At 29.6% G+C, this 17,821-nt stretch overlaps 1 protein-coding gene across 2 annotated transcripts in view; it reads left to right on the top strand.

Moving 5' to 3' along the window:
* Positions 1 to 17,821, top strand: part of LOC129917757 (copper-transporting ATPase 1) — a 49,199-nt gene continuing 31,378 nt past the window's right edge. Inside the window, exons 1-3 of one of the 2 annotated variants that reach the window (XM_055997844.1) lie at positions 1 to 238; positions 400 to 475; positions 547 to 667. In XM_055997844.1, the coding sequence (XP_055853819.1) occupies positions 424 to 475; positions 547 to 667 (173 nt within the window). In that variant the 5' untranslated portion in view covers positions 1 to 238; positions 400 to 423. Of the gene's footprint in view, positions 239 to 399; positions 476 to 546; positions 668 to 5,675; positions 6,358 to 17,821 lie in introns of those variants that run through there. The other variant, XM_055997847.1, reaches the window with a different exon arrangement.

Genomic DNA, 17,821 nt, shown 5'->3' on the forward strand with positions numbered 1-17,821 from the left:
TTTACTACAAAAAAAAAAATTAAAATTGTGCAAACGAAAGAAAATTTTTTCTACAAAAAAATTTTAAATGCTGCCCCTTTTTCCCAATTAGAAATTCTATTTTTATATATAAAAACAAAAATAACAAATGAATTTTATAAAAAATGCGGTAATGTAACAAGTGTTTACCTTCTTCTAACAATTCAATTATAAATTTTTGGATGAATTAACCAACAAATTTTTCAAGTGTGTATCCTAGGTAAGAAAAAAAAAATAAAAAATTCTTTCTGTCTGTCGTACGACGTTGTTTTTCTTTTTATTGTCTACTTCTATCGCCCTTGTGGGCATTTTTTTTTTTTATAAATCGTTTGATAATTTAGGTCAATTTTAACTTAAATCTTTTTCATAACTTTTTTTTAGGTCCTTTCACAAACAAAATTGACCATGGAAAACGAAAAGGATGACCCAACAACAACTCCAACAAAAGAAGACAAAGGTTTGTTATAGTTTACATCATAATTTCATATTCTGGCAAATATTACAAAATGAACCTTTTTTTCTTATCAGAATCGGATGCAGCTTCTTCATTAAGCAATCGAGAAGATGATAAGACGCAAATAATCCCTGCAACAAAGGAATTGACACAATTAGTAACAACAAACTCGACTCAAATGGACAATGAAAAACGGTGAGTGAGCGGTTAAAAGAAAGTAGTTTTTTAAGTCTTTTTATTTTAGTGATAAGAAAAATTGAAAGAATCATAATTAATTAAGTACTGTCTAGATAAGAAACTTATAATAAAAAAAGGTGTAGTAGCTTTCTAGACTCGGCACTTTTGGTAGACTCACAAAGTGTTTGTTGGGTTAAGTCTGAAAGTTGTTGTTTTTTTTTTCTATTTGTTCCACCGCCGACGCTGGTGACACAATCGTTTGTCGCTTTTTATAAATGTGGAATTACATTTCAATTAAATTGCATATCATTTTTTTTCAAGTAAATTAAGCCTCGGAAACAGGCGGCACTCATTCGCACTCGGCTAGTCTCTATATTGTATATTGGTTATGTGTGTCCGCCCCTCTGCGGAAAGATACCCGACTCATTTATGCTTTTTAATCGTTTTGTAATCAAATTGTAGTTAATTTATGAATTTATAGTTGATCAGGGTTTGTTTTCAATCAAATAGGTATATAGGTTCTATTTATCTATGTCACTTTCATTAGATGAGAATATTGCAAAAAGGTAACAAGTACATAATTCTAAAATACAAAAAAAAAACTGATTGAAAAAGATAAAAAATGTTCAAAGTTTGAAAAAAAAAAAAAAATAATGATGATAAATATTGCAAGAAAAGTTTAACGACCTTTCTCCATCATGTCAACAAAGTTGTAGAATTTTTTTTGTTTATTATGGGCCGCGCCTGGTTCTTTATGTGTATCAATACATTCGGTTTATCTGTTTACAATTTTGTTAAATTTTTTAATTCTCCTTTTTTTATTTTTATTTACTTTATCGTCTTGTGCGTCGAAGGCTACTCATCATACTTTGAAAAGACATTATTTAGTAGCAAATTTCAATAAAGATTTTACTTTTTTGTTAAATTAGTTGTTGATGTTATTACGCTCTAATGCATAGTGGTTAGGTAGGTAGATAGAAATGGCAACATCTAAAGCATCTGGTCTGAAAAGCCCAATTTCTGTCGTTTTGATACTGTAACTCTTGCGAACTAACTCAACCAACACATTGACATCCGGGTATAAAAACCCCCAAGACAACCTAGTCAGCAGACTAGGCCGATTTCTTCACAGAGTCCTAACGCTAAAACCGGTCCTAGTCCTAAAGTAAGTACTAAAATAAGTACCAACTCATTTCTTCACCCTCAAAATCGGTAGTCTAGCGCTTAGTACTTGAATAAAAACAATGTATTCTATTCTTTTTAAGAGAAATCTGCCGGATTTATTAATTTCTTGGGTGCTGTTTCGCTAGTTAAGTGATTTTTCAGTAATTTTAATGATTTGAACGATTTTTAAAAAATTACCAAAATTACCTGAAATGCGGAATGCAATGCTGGAACCGGAAGAATGGACAAGAGAACACTTCTTGGTGAAGAAGTACCAAAATAGTTCGATCTTCCTAAAAGTGACAACCAAGATGGTCTTTACATTTCTCGACCTGTGAACCACTTACACCCCCAATAATACCTCGGACTTGCATATGAGTCAAGATAAAAGTACTTTTGTGAAACCTTCCTCGATTTTGGTGACCTGTATTTCAGAATTGTTAACATTACCCAGATCACACAATTCAGCATTCATAAATTAATTCTTGACTGTTAAATTTCTTGATAAATGAATCGAATTTGTTTTGCTTGTTGGCTTCTTGTTACATTTGACTACATTTATTTTTAAATGTTTTTGATAGTCCTTTTATTATTTTCTACTTTTTGTCTTTCTTTATTTTGTTGAAAATCTCTTGAATATGAAAATAAATTATTACAAATATCAAAATTATTTATTTTAAACATCAAAATATTGTCAGAATGACAGTTAGACCAGTTTTATACGTATTAATTCTTAGGACTGCGTTGTGAACTTAGATCCGGTCCTATATATGTGAAGAAATGCTCGGTTCCTAACTTTTCCTTAGGACCGAGTGCTAGTGCTAGGACCTGGTCTAGCTAGACAGGGTACTAAGCTGACTTAGGACTTATGTGAAGAAATTGGCCGTGAAATAAGTTAATTTTAAGTCAGTTCTAAAACAAGTTTTATAAACTATATTTGAAATAAAATGGCTAGGTGTGATTCTCAAGGAAGACCAATATGCGACCTTTAATCGTTTTTTCATGCGAAACTGTAAGTCTGAATCGACTCAGATGAGATATCTGCATAATCTTAGTAGTGTAATGGTGTTTTTAGTGGTAAAAAGGATGCTATATGTTTACCTTTGTCGAGTACGATAGTCGTTGGAGTAACCGCCTCTACTCTGATGACCGCTACACTTTATTCCGACTCTTAACCAACAACGCAACGAGTTCGTCTATCAAGACACTCAGTGAGCAAATCTTTTGTTCGAAATGGTTATTGTGAATTTTACTATCTTTTGATCTTATTGATTAATTAAAGTTATTATTGCTATTGCTGAAATATCTTTAAAATGTAAATAGAGACTGAATTGTATCATTCAACATTCTAAGGATTCAGTTCCAATTCAAAAAAGATTTCTGTGAATTTCACTCACTATTGTCCTATATGCCATTATAGCTATTGGGCCCTTCTAATAATCGAATTTAAAGCTCACGTTAATATATTCCTGAATTCTACATAATTCATCATACCGAAAACCAATTTAATAGTCAGTTTGAAGGCTAACGCTCTGTTAAATTTTATAGTTCAGTTTCCCAACTATAAAATTTAACTTAAGCTTGAGCTTTTAAACTGACATAAATTGGTTTTTGAAATGGTGAAGAATGTAGATGTAGAATTCAGAAAAATATTTACGCGAGCTTTAAATTTGATTATTAGTAGGGCCCATTGAGTTTTATTTAGGAAAATTATAAGATCTTCAATTCTTTTACCAGTGAGATGGCTTGAGTCTTAACAGTTGCAAAGCAAAGCTTCTACTAGCTGTGTTTTTTTGGCATTGCTATCCATATCTGCAGTTGGCGTTTACATGCATTACAAAAACAACACGCAGCTGTCGATAGGAATGATATTCATTTATAATTGGTCATCAATTGAAGCTTAGATAAGGAATGTATAAGCATTTAAAAGACATTTAGCTTATGTTTTCTAAAGGCCATTATCGGGACCATATATCAATCCTTGTGTCATGAGTGTCATGAAAAAAAAAGTTTGGTATTGCAGTGCAGGTTTAATGATTTATGTTTAATTATTGAAACTGTTTCATTAAATGTATCGCGGCCTGAGCGGCTAATTGCCTAGGTATAAAATGTGCAACGGAAATTGATGTTTTATGTTCTTATGCAACAGATGGAGGATTGCGATTGAGGCATCAAAGTGAAAATGTCCAAAAATGCAGATCCGCGGTTTTGGCGTTATGCCGACGATATAGTTTTATTATAACCAGATATTTGATCTTGTAACGAATTCATATCGGAAATTTTCTGTGAATCCCAAAAAAAAAAAAACAAACATAAAATCTGTTGGTAATAAATTTATATGAAATTTTTCATTTTAAACGGACTTCCAATACGAGTGGATTTCGTTTATAAATTTCTAATCACTTTATATAAATAATGTTAAACGTCTTTCAACTGTTAGATGCCGCAAATTTTTATTAATGAAATAAACGGTACGCTGCAACAAAAGGCATGAAAACTGTTGCCATACAGTAATATTGTTGTGAATATAATAGAGTTTATTGAAGTACATAAGCGTTTTCTCTTGACCAATACTAGTAAGTCATTTTCTGATCGTTGACGAAGATGTTTATCACTGATGTGATGACTTCCATAGATCTGTACGATAAAATTGGTCATCTTCTTTAAAACTTTTTAAGTGTCTAATTGGAGGTTTCATATGATCGACTGGTTATGAATACTCGACCTAATAAGAGTTCAGACCAAGATGTGTCTTAACAATGCTCAATTCTTTACAAATGTCTTGGAATCGAATGTTGAGGTTCTTTTGCATTTTACTCTTTATCTGTACTCGTAATTTGGACACTTTCATCAACTAATTGTCTTTGTCACTGGCACGGAATAAATCCGCAGCGAACTTGTAGCCTCAAATTTGTTCCCTTAGACAAAACTATAAATTGCTTGTCTATTGAAACGATAATTTAACTTACTTTTTTAAATAAAAATTACAAATATTTCAACATTTAAAAACATTGAAGTAATTATTGCGACCAAAAAACCGACGGGAAATACGTTTTCCAACCAAAAGTATTAAAAATGTTGGTGCTTGAGTTTGCAATAGCAAAATAAAAGAACTGACACTGGAATTTTTCTTAAACCTGGCTCAATCAAAATACAAAACTTTTTGAATCTCCACTTTTACACTTTTATAATTTTTTCATTTATGCATTTTAGTATAACGTAGGTCCTTTGGGTAGCCATCATGCTTATTTGGTAATATCTATACTAGGGTTAAACCTGGTTCTGAATCAAGTTATGATTATGGTTCTAAAACTGTTGTTGCTCATTTTAATAATTCTTATAAATTTATTTATTTCACCTTCAGGTTGTTATAATAAAAAAAATTAATCTTTGTTTTTAGGGCCCACTTTTATTTATTTCACATTCTCCTATTTCTACTCCTTCACTGTATTAATACATGTTTATGAATCCAATTGAAATATAATAAAACTACTCTTTCAGACATATAATTTGAATTGCCCCTTTTCAAAGAAAGTCAACAAAGAGTATCGCTAATCTAATTGTTTGGTAGTCAATCTTAATGTACTATCTCAAGTTCATAGTTAAATCATTACAATAATTACACCTAATGATAACGATTAATTATGGAAACATACCAAATCCTACATTTGCTTATCTACCTATCTGGCATGGAAAAATCTTGACGCTATAAATGTAATGACCTTGAACTTTACCTCTTGTTCAAACAGACAAAAACCACCCACTTGGAATACTTATGTCTCTTCGATTTGTTTTTTTTTTTTTTTTTTATAAAAATAAAAAGATTTAACTTTAACATTATTTAACCTGAAAGTTAAACACCCTGTAACTAAAAAACCAAAGCACAAACTACGACGTTGAAACGTCACTCTAATCTTAAAAGTCCACTCGAGCTTTCTTTCTGTCAATTTCCAGTCTTCTACTCCGAATTAAGTTCAGGTTCATAGACAAACACAACAACCCAGTAAAAGCTTTTCGGAGTTGATACACGTTTTGTGACGTCAGTATCAAATTCACTGAGCACACAAGGCAGCACAGCACAAACTGTTGAATGTGGAGCTCCGGATATATTTAACCATCAAGCTTTAATTTAGTTTTTAGCTTGCATCCGACTTGTTTAGTTGTTTAAACAACTTGTTTCCTCGTAACTGTATTTTTTGGTCTCCCAATGACCATCGAACGAACGGAAATTGTTGTTGTTTTTCGATTTTAAAGTCGAATTTGTGTTTTTTTTTCCAAATCATCAAATCTAATATTTTTTAATTTTTAATTTATCTGTGATGTGATTGTTATTCATTCAATATTATTGAAACAAGAATTAAAAAAAGAAATTCCCCAAATGATAACGGGGGAATAGTGTGTTTAAAGTTGTTGTTATCACATTTTTAGTTGAAAAAGGGAAATTTTTCAACCAATATGTCATCGAATCGAAAAAATACTAAAAACTCTGGATACGTCCTTTTGAATAATAATGATGATGATGAAAATGATACCGTTATTTACAGGTAAACGAAGATAATGATAATTATAAAATATCATTTGGCACTTGATAGTGTGATGATATTAAAAACGTCAAAATACATTGTATGGATGTCGGCTATAGTGTGTTTTGATTAACAACAACAAACAACAAGTATGCCCGCCATAATTGTTGTTTTTTTCCAGAAAGTGGGTGGTTGAAAAGAGGGATGATTTTATGGACAAGTACCTATAAATATTTCTGTGTGATTTGTTTTGCTTAACTTGAATGTTAATTTATTGTCAAAGTAATAATAGTCTATTAGGTACAAAGATTTGATAAGTTAAATCTTCGCAAATAGGTATTTATTCAAAATACTAATATAAAATTTGTGATAATATAATAAAGATACAAGATACACGAGTTATTTGAATTTCTGTTGATTATGGTTATTTTTTTGTTTATTAGAAAAGGTACAAATTGTATCTTGTGTCTGTAATAATATTATAATTAGCTATTGTTTGGTTGTAAATTTTTAAACAATGGTGAACGATAAATTAACGTTGTTCACAAAATTTGAAAGGTTGTATTTTTAAATTGGAAAATCTTCAAAAGTGAAATCTTAGAGTGCAATTGTTAAATATGGGAATTGCGATGTGTCTAGGTTTTTAATATTCATCCTCAAAGAATTGGGCCCTATTTATAAAGCATTGATATCCCTAAGTGGGTATGTCCAGGATTTGAAGATTAAGCCATTAAGAGGCACTCCATAAAAAGTTATGGGTTCTTTAAAAAAATAAATTGCACGACTGGGGTCGCACGTACTTGCTCTTATGGTAAAAGTTACTCTAATGTTAAAGTTTTTCATTGAACAAAATAAGGGAAAATTTAAAATTTGAAATTTTCACGGAATTTCGTTAGTGGTGCAAAAAAAAATAAAATCTGTTTTTATAAATAATTAAATGCCGTTTTAAATGATCTTTTACAAAAAACTAAGTATGCCATTTCATTTCTAGTATAAAAAGGAATTTTTAGAAAAAAATTTTTGAAAATTGTTAGAGCCGTTTTTTAAAAAAATAATTTTTTATATATAAAAATTTTCTAACATTTAAAAAAAAAAAAAGTTGATATGCAATTTTTAATAAATAATTAATTTACACATAAAAACAAAATTTCAAAATTTTTCACCAACTCGTTTCCAAAAAATTGATTTTTCAAAAAAAAAATTTGAAATATTTTTTAAAAATCCAAAAATGTGTTTTTTGAAAAATTAAATGTTTTTTTAAATAATGATTGTTTAAACGTTTCTGTATTGAAAATTTGGTCGAAATCTGTTTTGTCGTTTTTGAGAAATTCATAAATCCAAAAAACCGTTCTATGGCAGGTACCGTTAATAACGGTACAAAAATATTTTTTTTATTATAAAAGGAGGCTCTTATTTGTAACAGTAAGCAGAAAAATTTTAATCAAAATCGTTAGAGCCGTTTTTGCAATAAATCAACTTTTTTGTTTCCGTTATATGACAGGTACCGTTAGTTTTGGTCCTAAAAAAAAAACTTCAATTTCTCCTCTAGGGAATCACCCAAAACTGTTAACTACCAAGTTTGAAGAAAATCGCTTCAGTAGCTTAGGCTGTAGCTCGGGGTTCTTACAGACAGACAGACAGACAGACAGAATTGCCGGACCCACTTTTTTGGCATTCTCCATCATCGTAATGTCATGTAAAATTGTTATCTCGAGTTCGATTTTTTTTACGAATCCTAAACTTGCCCTATAGTACCTATATCGCAAGTAAAAAAGTTTGAAATCGGCATTAGATGGGATTAAAGAATATAGGTTAGGTAAAAGTGGCTGTCGAAGACCACTATCTTCAAAAACGATACTCCCAGACTGAGTTTTCTTTTGTTAGAGAGACCAGGCCAGCTACAAAGAAGATGTTCCACAATTTCTTCTTTATCTTTAAAGACCTTGCAGAAGTCATTAGAAAACACTAATAACACCTATAGTAGAGTCGATTCGAATTCAACAAACATTTTGAACGTTTCCAGTCTATACAATTAGGGTGGTCCAATTTTTTGGATTTCACATTTTCGTTGTTCCCCACTTAAAATCAACAAGCTCAAAGTTTTTGCTTGAATGCTGTGAAATGAAGTTAGTTGGGATTTAGTATATATAGTATATATAGTATACTTGATATTTTTGACATATTCATTTTGTTTGTTTAAATTTAGCTGTTCATTTATTTTTTGCCCAAAATAAAAAAAAGAATTATTGAATACAAAATTAGTAACTCGATATGAAAGAAAGATGAAATTTGTTTACTGGGTTATCGAGAGCTTGTGTCCATGTCCAATTACGATACCATCATAGCTGATGAGAGCCCTCTTCCCAAGAATTAAGAGGGCTAAAACTTTCAGCATAATATGTTGGCATCGATGTGTCTAACAAAATAAAAGGTGGGGAACTAATGATTTATGTGGTTTATTTTTTGTTTGCCTTTTTACGTGGACCACACTACTATACATGGCCGTATTTGTTTTGTTACAGGTATTACTCTAAGTCCCTCTAAGGTTAGTTTTCTTTAAAGCTTCGTGTTTTGGACTAAGTTTACACATTTCGGTAGGTGTATTTAATGTTCTGGTCGTAGAGATGTGGTTGCTCCTTTTTTGGCGAGTTCGTCCGCCCGGAAATGCCTTTGTCACCCGGAAACCATGAGAGGTGAATGTTAAACTGTTCAGATATTTCCCTTAGAAATGTTTGACAGTATATGGAGTATGGAGAGTCTCTCAAAAAAATCCAAATTGTAAGAATCAACTCATATTTAAGGTTGTAGTTTCATAATATAATGGTAGACAAAATTAAAGGCTGATAGTCTAAAAAAGTTTATTTTGACATAAAAAATAAAAAAAAATTGAATGAACTGTGTGGAAAAAGAAAGGTGATTTTTTTTTGTTCTCAATCGATTGAATACAATATCCTAGCCATTGATTTTTATTCTTTTTATAAAAGAAGGTCTTCTTGTTTATTAGTTTTTTTTTTTTTTTTTGTTCTTGACTAATTTAAATTGACAAAACAAGAGATATCACGTATTCATTTTGGTTCTCATGATAAAAAGCTAAAAGTTATGTGGCACATTAGAAAAGAGGACATTTTTTAACTTAAGTTTTGATACAAAAAAAAAAAAAACGATACCGGTTTCAAAAACAAAAAAAGTTATAAATATTCAACTGTTTTAAAAATGTAGCTTTTGTTGAGGACATTATCATCTTAATTATATTTTAATGAATGCATACAATGTTTATTAATAATACTTTTTCCTTAAATAAAAAATAACAGAAAATGTATTTAAGTTCTTCATTCAAGAAGTTATTATTAATTTTATTTTTTTTTTCTTATATTATAATCATTCTCAAAAATCAATTATTCGATCTCTGTTTATCGAATTTCATCAGAAAATTGATATAAAGATTAAAAATAACTTAATTTCTTATAATAAGTTATTTACAGATAAGTCAATATCTGAAATCAGATATTTTTTTACGGAAATACAAAAAGCTGTGTCATTCAGTTAAAAATATACTTGAGCAATGTAATTTAGATAAAAAAAAATATCTAAGATTTATTCAGTTTATCTTGGATTTCGATAATATCTTTTATTTAGTTTTTAAAATAAGATTATAACATTCTGAAATGCCTTCAAAAAAAAAAAAAAATACGTATGACTCAACAATAACAATAAAAAATAATTTGTGATTCTCTAAAATATCTAGGAAAACTTTCAATTTAAATTATTAGTAATAAAGGAAAATTTTCTAAAAAAAAAAAACAATTTCTGCATAATCTTTTTCATTTTAGGCTTAGGCTGACCCAAAATTCCTAAGTCTCGTTTCAGCAAACGGCTCTAAAAGATAACTAGGTACAGACAAAATCAGACAAAAAACTAATATTTTTATTTATGTACTGATTTTTGATTTTGTTTATATTTTGATTTGAAGTTTTGAAACTATGAACTAACAAGAAATAAATGAATTAAGACTAATTAAGTTTAAGTTTTTTTTTTTGTATGAAAAAAAGTTTTTCTTAAATGACTGTAGGTTCTAACGCTATCTAAAAAATCCTTCTATAGAGTCTTCAAAAAACGTCCCCCCCCCCCCCCCACCAATAAGCATCTCCATTCCTTCTCCCTGCCCCCGCCACTGTATGCAAATATTTGAATCACTGATTACTACTATTGTTTCTTATTTATCGATATTTTTTACTCGTCAAAAGCTTTTCTATTTGCTTTTGTGTTGATAAAATATGTCTCAAAATTTACAATAATTATCATGAACACCTGTTTAAATAGCCTAAACGTGGAAAGAGTGTGTTTGAAAATAAAATTTGACTATTATTTATTTTATTTTAAACACAAAGTTTCAAATCCAATTTGTCAAAAAAAAAAAAACAAAATATTTTAAGTCTAAACAAAATGCATGCATGCATTTTCATATATTTTAATTAATTTTTCGTTTTTTTTTTTAAGAAGTAGGAAACCCAAAAATTTAAAGTTCAATATTAAACCATTTATTATTAATTCTATAAATTTATTCTGTGACGTTAGTAAATTTTGCCAAAAAAAGTAACATTTTGACCTCAAATTATAACAAGTCTGATTTTTCAGTTTTGTAAATTTGAAATAAAAGTTTTTGGTAAAAACATTGAATTATAATATCTAAGCTAATAAAATTTCTTTGAGTCCGAAATTCCTTTTAAAACGTCTACTAGCTCAAAAAGTAGTGTAAAAAAAGGAAAACTAAAAAAAATAGTACGCATACGCCATAGTGACCATGCCTCTTTATTTTCTTTTATAATGTTCTTTTTAAAGAATCGAGAATAAACCGACAAATCTATCTTACTCTTTTTTCTATTTTTCAAACAACAAAAGTGCTTTTGGATTTGTTTAAGAATGAATTGAACCACCCTGTACAGAGATTTTCTGGCGTTTGCTCTTAAAGACACTGCTTGGCTTTTAAGTAAAATCTTCAACGTGATTAGAATATAAATGCATTGAACGCACTTAAAGCTCCTGCCAAACTGTAGGTAGAATTAATTGTCAGACTTTGTTGTTTTTCTCTCAGGCACAAAGTCAGTATTTTATTTTTTTTTTCTCGTTTTTGTAAGATCGTCATGTCTTTTATTGTGATTGCCCAATCCGGAAATTAAGTCTTTTCTACTTGTTATGTGAGTCCAGTTTAATAATAAAAAAAAAAAAACATTATAAAACAAAGAAAGGGGTTGAATGGAATTTATTATTTCTTCATCTTACAAAACCATCATAAATGTCATTGTCAGAATGATAAATTAATAGTTTTTTTTTTTTTCTATGAAAACATTAACAGATTCTTGAAAAAAGATAGACATCTGTTTTGCGAATCTTATCGATAACATGTGTGAATTTAATTTATATTTATGTCTTTTTTTTACATTAGACGAGTATGGGGCGGATTTTCAATTTTGTGTGTAAAGATTGTTTCAAAATCTAAATTTTTTTTGTATGTGGTTTGAAAATCCCATATCAAGGGATAAGATCATCAACTTCTAGCTTAATTAAAGATCAACAATGATAGTAAAATTAATCAATTTGTCTCTATTGTTTATCTTTTTATTTAAAGAATGAAACTTATTTGTATAATTCGTATCAGTTGATAATCGAAGTAACCTTCAGATTTCAATCAGGAATGTTAAATTGTTAAATTAAATAAAACAAATAAAAAAGCTATACATATTTTGTTTTGGTGAGAAATTGTGCACTTTTAAATGCATCAATTTACGATTTCCAATTTAGAATCGGAAATGTGACAAAGTTTTGTTGTCGATAAACACAAATTGACCGGGACCGGTTAGTACGTAATCATTTATTTTGTATGCTAATTTAATGCTAAATTAAAACAATCGCACGAAGTTAGGTCGCTTAGCTGTTTTTTCGATGTTATTTACAATTTTTTTGTTTCTTCTTTATAAACAACTTCAGTTTATTTGAAAATCGATGGATTTATTCAGGTGACAAGTAAAAGTTTTTTTTAAGTTTATGCAAAAAGAAAAAAACTAAAGAAATTAAAAAATAAGAATTTCAATTTTAATTTTCTAAATTCCTCAGGAATAGATTTCTGGAACAAAAACATTATTTTATGTAAAAAAAAACTGCTCATAGCTTGATTTAAAAAAATATTTTACGGACTTTCAATGACGTCATAGATATGCGTTTTTACTAGGTCGCTATCTCGTCGCCCTAGTATTGAAGTGCCGTATACGCCATTTTTACATTTTTGGGAAATCGCATTTAAATGTTCGGAAGATAATTGCGAAAGAACTAACAGCTAGTATTTTTTGATATTTCAGTATGATATATAATTAAAATGTGTCTTTTATATACATGTTATTGGACATCTGCAATTCGTTTAGTTTTCAAAATATTTAAATTTTTGTCCAAAATGAGTTTGCCGTATACGCCATGAAAATCAGAAGTTTATTTTATTCATATACACGTACGTCAAAAAAAAAACATAACGTACGTCAAAACAATTCTCAAAATTTTCTTGCATTGCATGAAAAATTTGACGTAAATGCCAAAATTTCTTGTTTTTGTCAAAACAATAGTTAATATCTCGGCAACGAAAAAAGATAGAAAAAAACGGATAGCAGATTTGAAAAGAGCAACTTCGAAAACATACGACTGCATACCTAGTTCAAAAAATGCAATTTGGCGTATACGGCACTTCAATACTAAGGGGACGATCTGTCTATCTGCTGTTTATAGTGAACTAATTTCTTCAATCTATGCAATATGTAAACACGTTTTTCATCAGAAGATTTGCTTTTCCAATCTAAATACTAGTTTAATAAGACTTTTTGTTAAAACACATTGGTTTGTACGCGCATTTTTGTCTTTTAGTTTTTTTTTTTACTAAAAAATGGACTTCAACTTTTGTACTCTCAGCTCAGAACATTCCTTATACAATGTAGTTACTAGTTCAATCATTATTTTTTCTTTTTGGTTTGTAATTAGAAAATTGCAAAACTTTTTCTCAAGATTTTTCTAATTTTTCGTAAAAAAAATTAAAAAAAATGTTACTCCGGGAACAAAGGGTTAAAGTCTTATCAAAACTTAAAGGCCAATTATAAAAGGCATTTGCTTACGTGGACTTATGTCAAAAGTGCGAGTCAGCGAGAACACAAAATCCCATAAGCATTATGCTCTCTAACTCGATACCTAAATCCTATTAAAAATGTATTGGATTTTCTTTGACCTTGAATAACTTTTAAAACAATATTTTTAGTGATAAATGCTAAAATATTTCCAGATTGCATTTTAATTGGAGAGTTACCAAAGTTCGAAGAAACATCATCAAGAAAATCAATTTTTCCTGACTGAAGATCTTTCAATGTTCTCTGAAAAACAAAAAATGGTGTTTTGACGATAGTAAGTACGTGTGCTACGTCAGAGTCACCTTAGTGCAAAATCTTTATTTTGAAAAAGTTATATATCAGTTACTTTGGCAAAGAAAAACGATAATTTTATAGATGTTAAATGACTTTGGAATAGCATCGACGATATTTTATCATTTGATCACATTTACCGTTTAAAAAATTATTAAATTGATTAAAAAAAAAAAGAAATTTTATAATTTCGCTATTTATAAAAAAATTGGCTTCTACGAAAGTTGGTCTTAAATTTACTGTGCTCATCTTAAAAAAAAATTAAAAACTATTATTGAGAGCTCGAAATTATCGTTATTAAAAAGTTGCTATTACTTATTTTTGATAAATAATTAACATGAAAAAAGCACAGATTTAGTTAGTATGCTAACTTTAGTTTGAATATTAATTATTTATAATAGTATGAATATTTGTAATTATATCATTATTAAAAATAATAGGTATAAAAAAAATATTTAAAAAATTAATTTTGTTTTATGACCAATAGTTCTTCTAAATTTATAATGTCATATAAAGTTTAAACTGAAAATTAATTTTTAAAGTTTGTTTTAAAACAATCCTTTCTATAAAATTGATTTTATAGTTGTCATTCAGTTTTTTCGTTATTAAATTTTTTTTTTCTGAACCTGACCATTTTTAAACTACAAAGTGTTTAAAATTAATTTTTCTATAAAAACTGTTTTTTGATTTCGTAACATTAATGATTTTGATGAAATTGTCTCTTTAGATTCTTCTAATTGACTTAGCATGAGATTTTTTTTAAACAATATATTCTTTCTTAAATGCTAATTTTTGAACAGATTTGGAGTATTCCATCTTTGGGGGCACCTGTACCATGATTTTACTGTCTCCTTTTCAAAATCTACTCATATGTTATTGTTCAAATTTACGTAAACTTGATAGTACCAACATTAAAATTTGTTGATAAATAAAACTGGGAAAAGAAAAATGTGTAAATGTTTGCCTCGGGTGGGACCCGTAGGAATTACTCTGAAAGAAGAGAGTTTTTTAAAATTAAATTTTAAACTATGTCCATAATGTAAAAACTAGTCTGCGTCATTTAAATCACTTTTCTCTGCTTCGACTGTCTAACCTTGATTGATCCTCCAGTAAAAATTATTTTGTGGCTTTTTTAGTTTTCTCGAAAACTTTCTCCCAAAATTTAAAATATGTTCCACGGGTTTTCTAAAGTTCATCACCCTATTGCCCGTGAACGGGACCAAAAAACAAAAAACAAAAGTTTTAGGTAGGTCTAAACCGGTAATTAATTTCGAATTAATATAATATTATATAATAAAATTAAAACAAATTAATAAAATAAAACTAAACTAAAAAAACCCTATTTTGATTCTAAGTAAAACAGTGTTTGTTTTAGATCAATTCCGGATGATATGTCGCTTGCTGAAAAGTTTACAAATGAACCGACAGCACTTGGAAATTCCATTGACTATAGCGCCGACGAAGCTTCTGGCAATGAATCCAATAAAATGTACAAATCCGATAGCTACCGTCAAGCTGATATTCTCAAAGTCAAAGAAGAAATGAAAATGCGACGTAAAAAGAAGAAACGTACTAGCTCATCACTACACTCTTCGACTTTTCAAGAACTCTATAAACTAACTGGAGAAATTCTCGGTGAAGGTGCATATGCTTCAGTTCAAACATGTGTCAATACCTACACTGACTTGGAATATGCTGTTAAAATTATCGAAAAAGTACCTGGCCATGCTCGAGCTCGGGTATTTCGAGAAGTTGAAACATTTCATCAATGCCAAGGTCATCCATCGATATTGCAATTGATTGAGTTTTTCGAAGATGATGAACGTTTCTATTTGGTTTTTGAAAAAATACCCGGTGGCCCGTTGTTAAAGAAAATTCAAGATTCTGTTTGTTTTGCTGAACACGATGCAGCTGAGATAGTTAAACAATTGGCATGTGGATTGGATTTTCTCCACAAAAAAGGCATAGCTCATCGAGATTTGAAGCCCGAAAATATTTTATGCGTTAATAAAGATAAATTGAATCCTATTAAAATTTGTGATTTCGATTTGGGCTCCGGAATCAAATTGAACGATGACACATCTACGCCTTCAAGAACTCCTCAATTGTTTACTCCAGTTGGTAGTGCCGAGTTTATGGCTCCCGAAGTTGTTGAGCTATTTTTGGGTGAAGCCAATTACTATGACAAACGATGTGATTTATGGTCACTCGGAGTTATTGTATATATCTTGCTTTGTGGTTATCCACCATTTTCTGGCAATTGTGGCAACGATTGTGGATGGACTCGTGGTGAAAGTTGCCATTTATGCCAGCAATTACTGTTTGAATCGATTAAAGAAAGCCGTCTGAATTTCCCTCCCTCCGAATGGGATGGTGTAAGTGATGAGGCTAAAGATTTGGTCAATAAGTTGCTGGTAAAAAATGCTCAAGAACGTTTGAGTGCTGAAAATGTCTTGAAACATCCATGGTTTGCATTAATAGAGTCACAGAAAACCAGTAGTAACAATAGTCTTAATATCCTTAAGACGTCAGGTTTAATTCGAAAGAATCAGTCGGCTCAAGAGATTTCTAAATTCGCTGAGTCGGCTATGAATGTGAAGCAAGTTATTATGCAACATTTTTCAATGCATGAGTATGCTTTGAAGAAAGAAAGGCCTAATATTTACATTCCCAAAATGTTTTCTTACCATCAAACTTCTGTTGCAGGAAGTGTTAAGGGAGTTGATGGTTGGCCAATGAAGAAAAATATGTGCATTCACAATAAAAAGAAAAATACTTTATTCGAAAATAAACCAGATAACCCAGATGAAGCTAAAGGTGTTCTGACTACGGTTCTTGAATCGCCACAACCTGATGTTGTTTTGAATACTGAATCGGAAAAAACTAAAGAACCTCTTGATGGAGTAACTTGTGAATCCCAAAATGTGGAATCTGTCACTGCAAGTGTCAAGGAGTTGGAAATTGTTGAGAAAAAGAATTCCTTTGAAGAAAATGCCTTAGATGAAATGCGTAGTAATTTAAAAAATAAAAGTCAAATGGAAGCTAAAAAAGTTGTTTCTAAAGACCATGTCAACCAAGAAGACATAATTGCCTCGAATGAAAAGAAGGCAATGGGAAAATATATTTGTCCACCTTACAACAATAGATTCGATGATGACAATAATAAGACGGGTGACGTCATAAATAACACTGTTGCCACTCGAAAACATTCGGTTACAGAAAAAAATTGGCGCAATGATTCGGTTTGTTCAATTATAAGCGTTTGTTGCTTATTGAAAATGCGACGAAATAACGATTGGATTGAACGAAATAATATCAACGATCATCATCAACATGCTCCACTTGATGAATGTACAATTATGAATGAGCAAAAATATGGATATAAACAACGTGAATGTCCATTTCAAATTTATGAACTATCAACACCAAGTGAGAGTTTTATAATGCAGCGTCGTATGCACAAGTTTTATCATAATATCTAAATGAAAATAAAACAAAATACAAACTTTGTAAATCCGATGTAAAATCAAGTTGAAAAAAAAAACAATTATTGTTGAATAATAAATAATATCATTATCAGTGTCTTAACGAAAAAAAAAAATAAAATAAAAACATATATAATAAATTAACTTTTTTTCACTAACTACATGTACATTATGAATTCATAAATCAATATGATCTTGGATCTTCATTTTCTTTAACATTTAAAATCCCAAATCATTAGAGAGACGAAATCTGCTAGATAAACGGTTTTAACAGAATAGAAAATTCTAAAACACGTTATTTATTCACATATTTTGTTTATAAAACAATGTGCAGTGAGTCACAGTTTATTTGAGAGAGAGAATATTAGTTGGCCGGTCTCAAGCGTTTAGTCGCCTAGACATACACACAATCTAATAGTTTTTCAAATCGTAGTTTGTTGAATAAAAAGAAGCTGAAAGATTATAACAGAATGCATAACAGTAGCAATAAATAAATATATTTTTTAATTTAGAAACGAAACAATTTTTTACTAAAGGTCAAAAATGTTT

This window comes from Episyrphus balteatus, chromosome 4 (assembly GCF_945859705.1).
Source record: "Episyrphus balteatus chromosome 4, idEpiBalt1.1, whole genome shotgun sequence".
Taxonomy (NCBI): Eukaryota; Metazoa; Arthropoda; class Insecta; order Diptera; family Syrphidae; genus Episyrphus; species Episyrphus balteatus.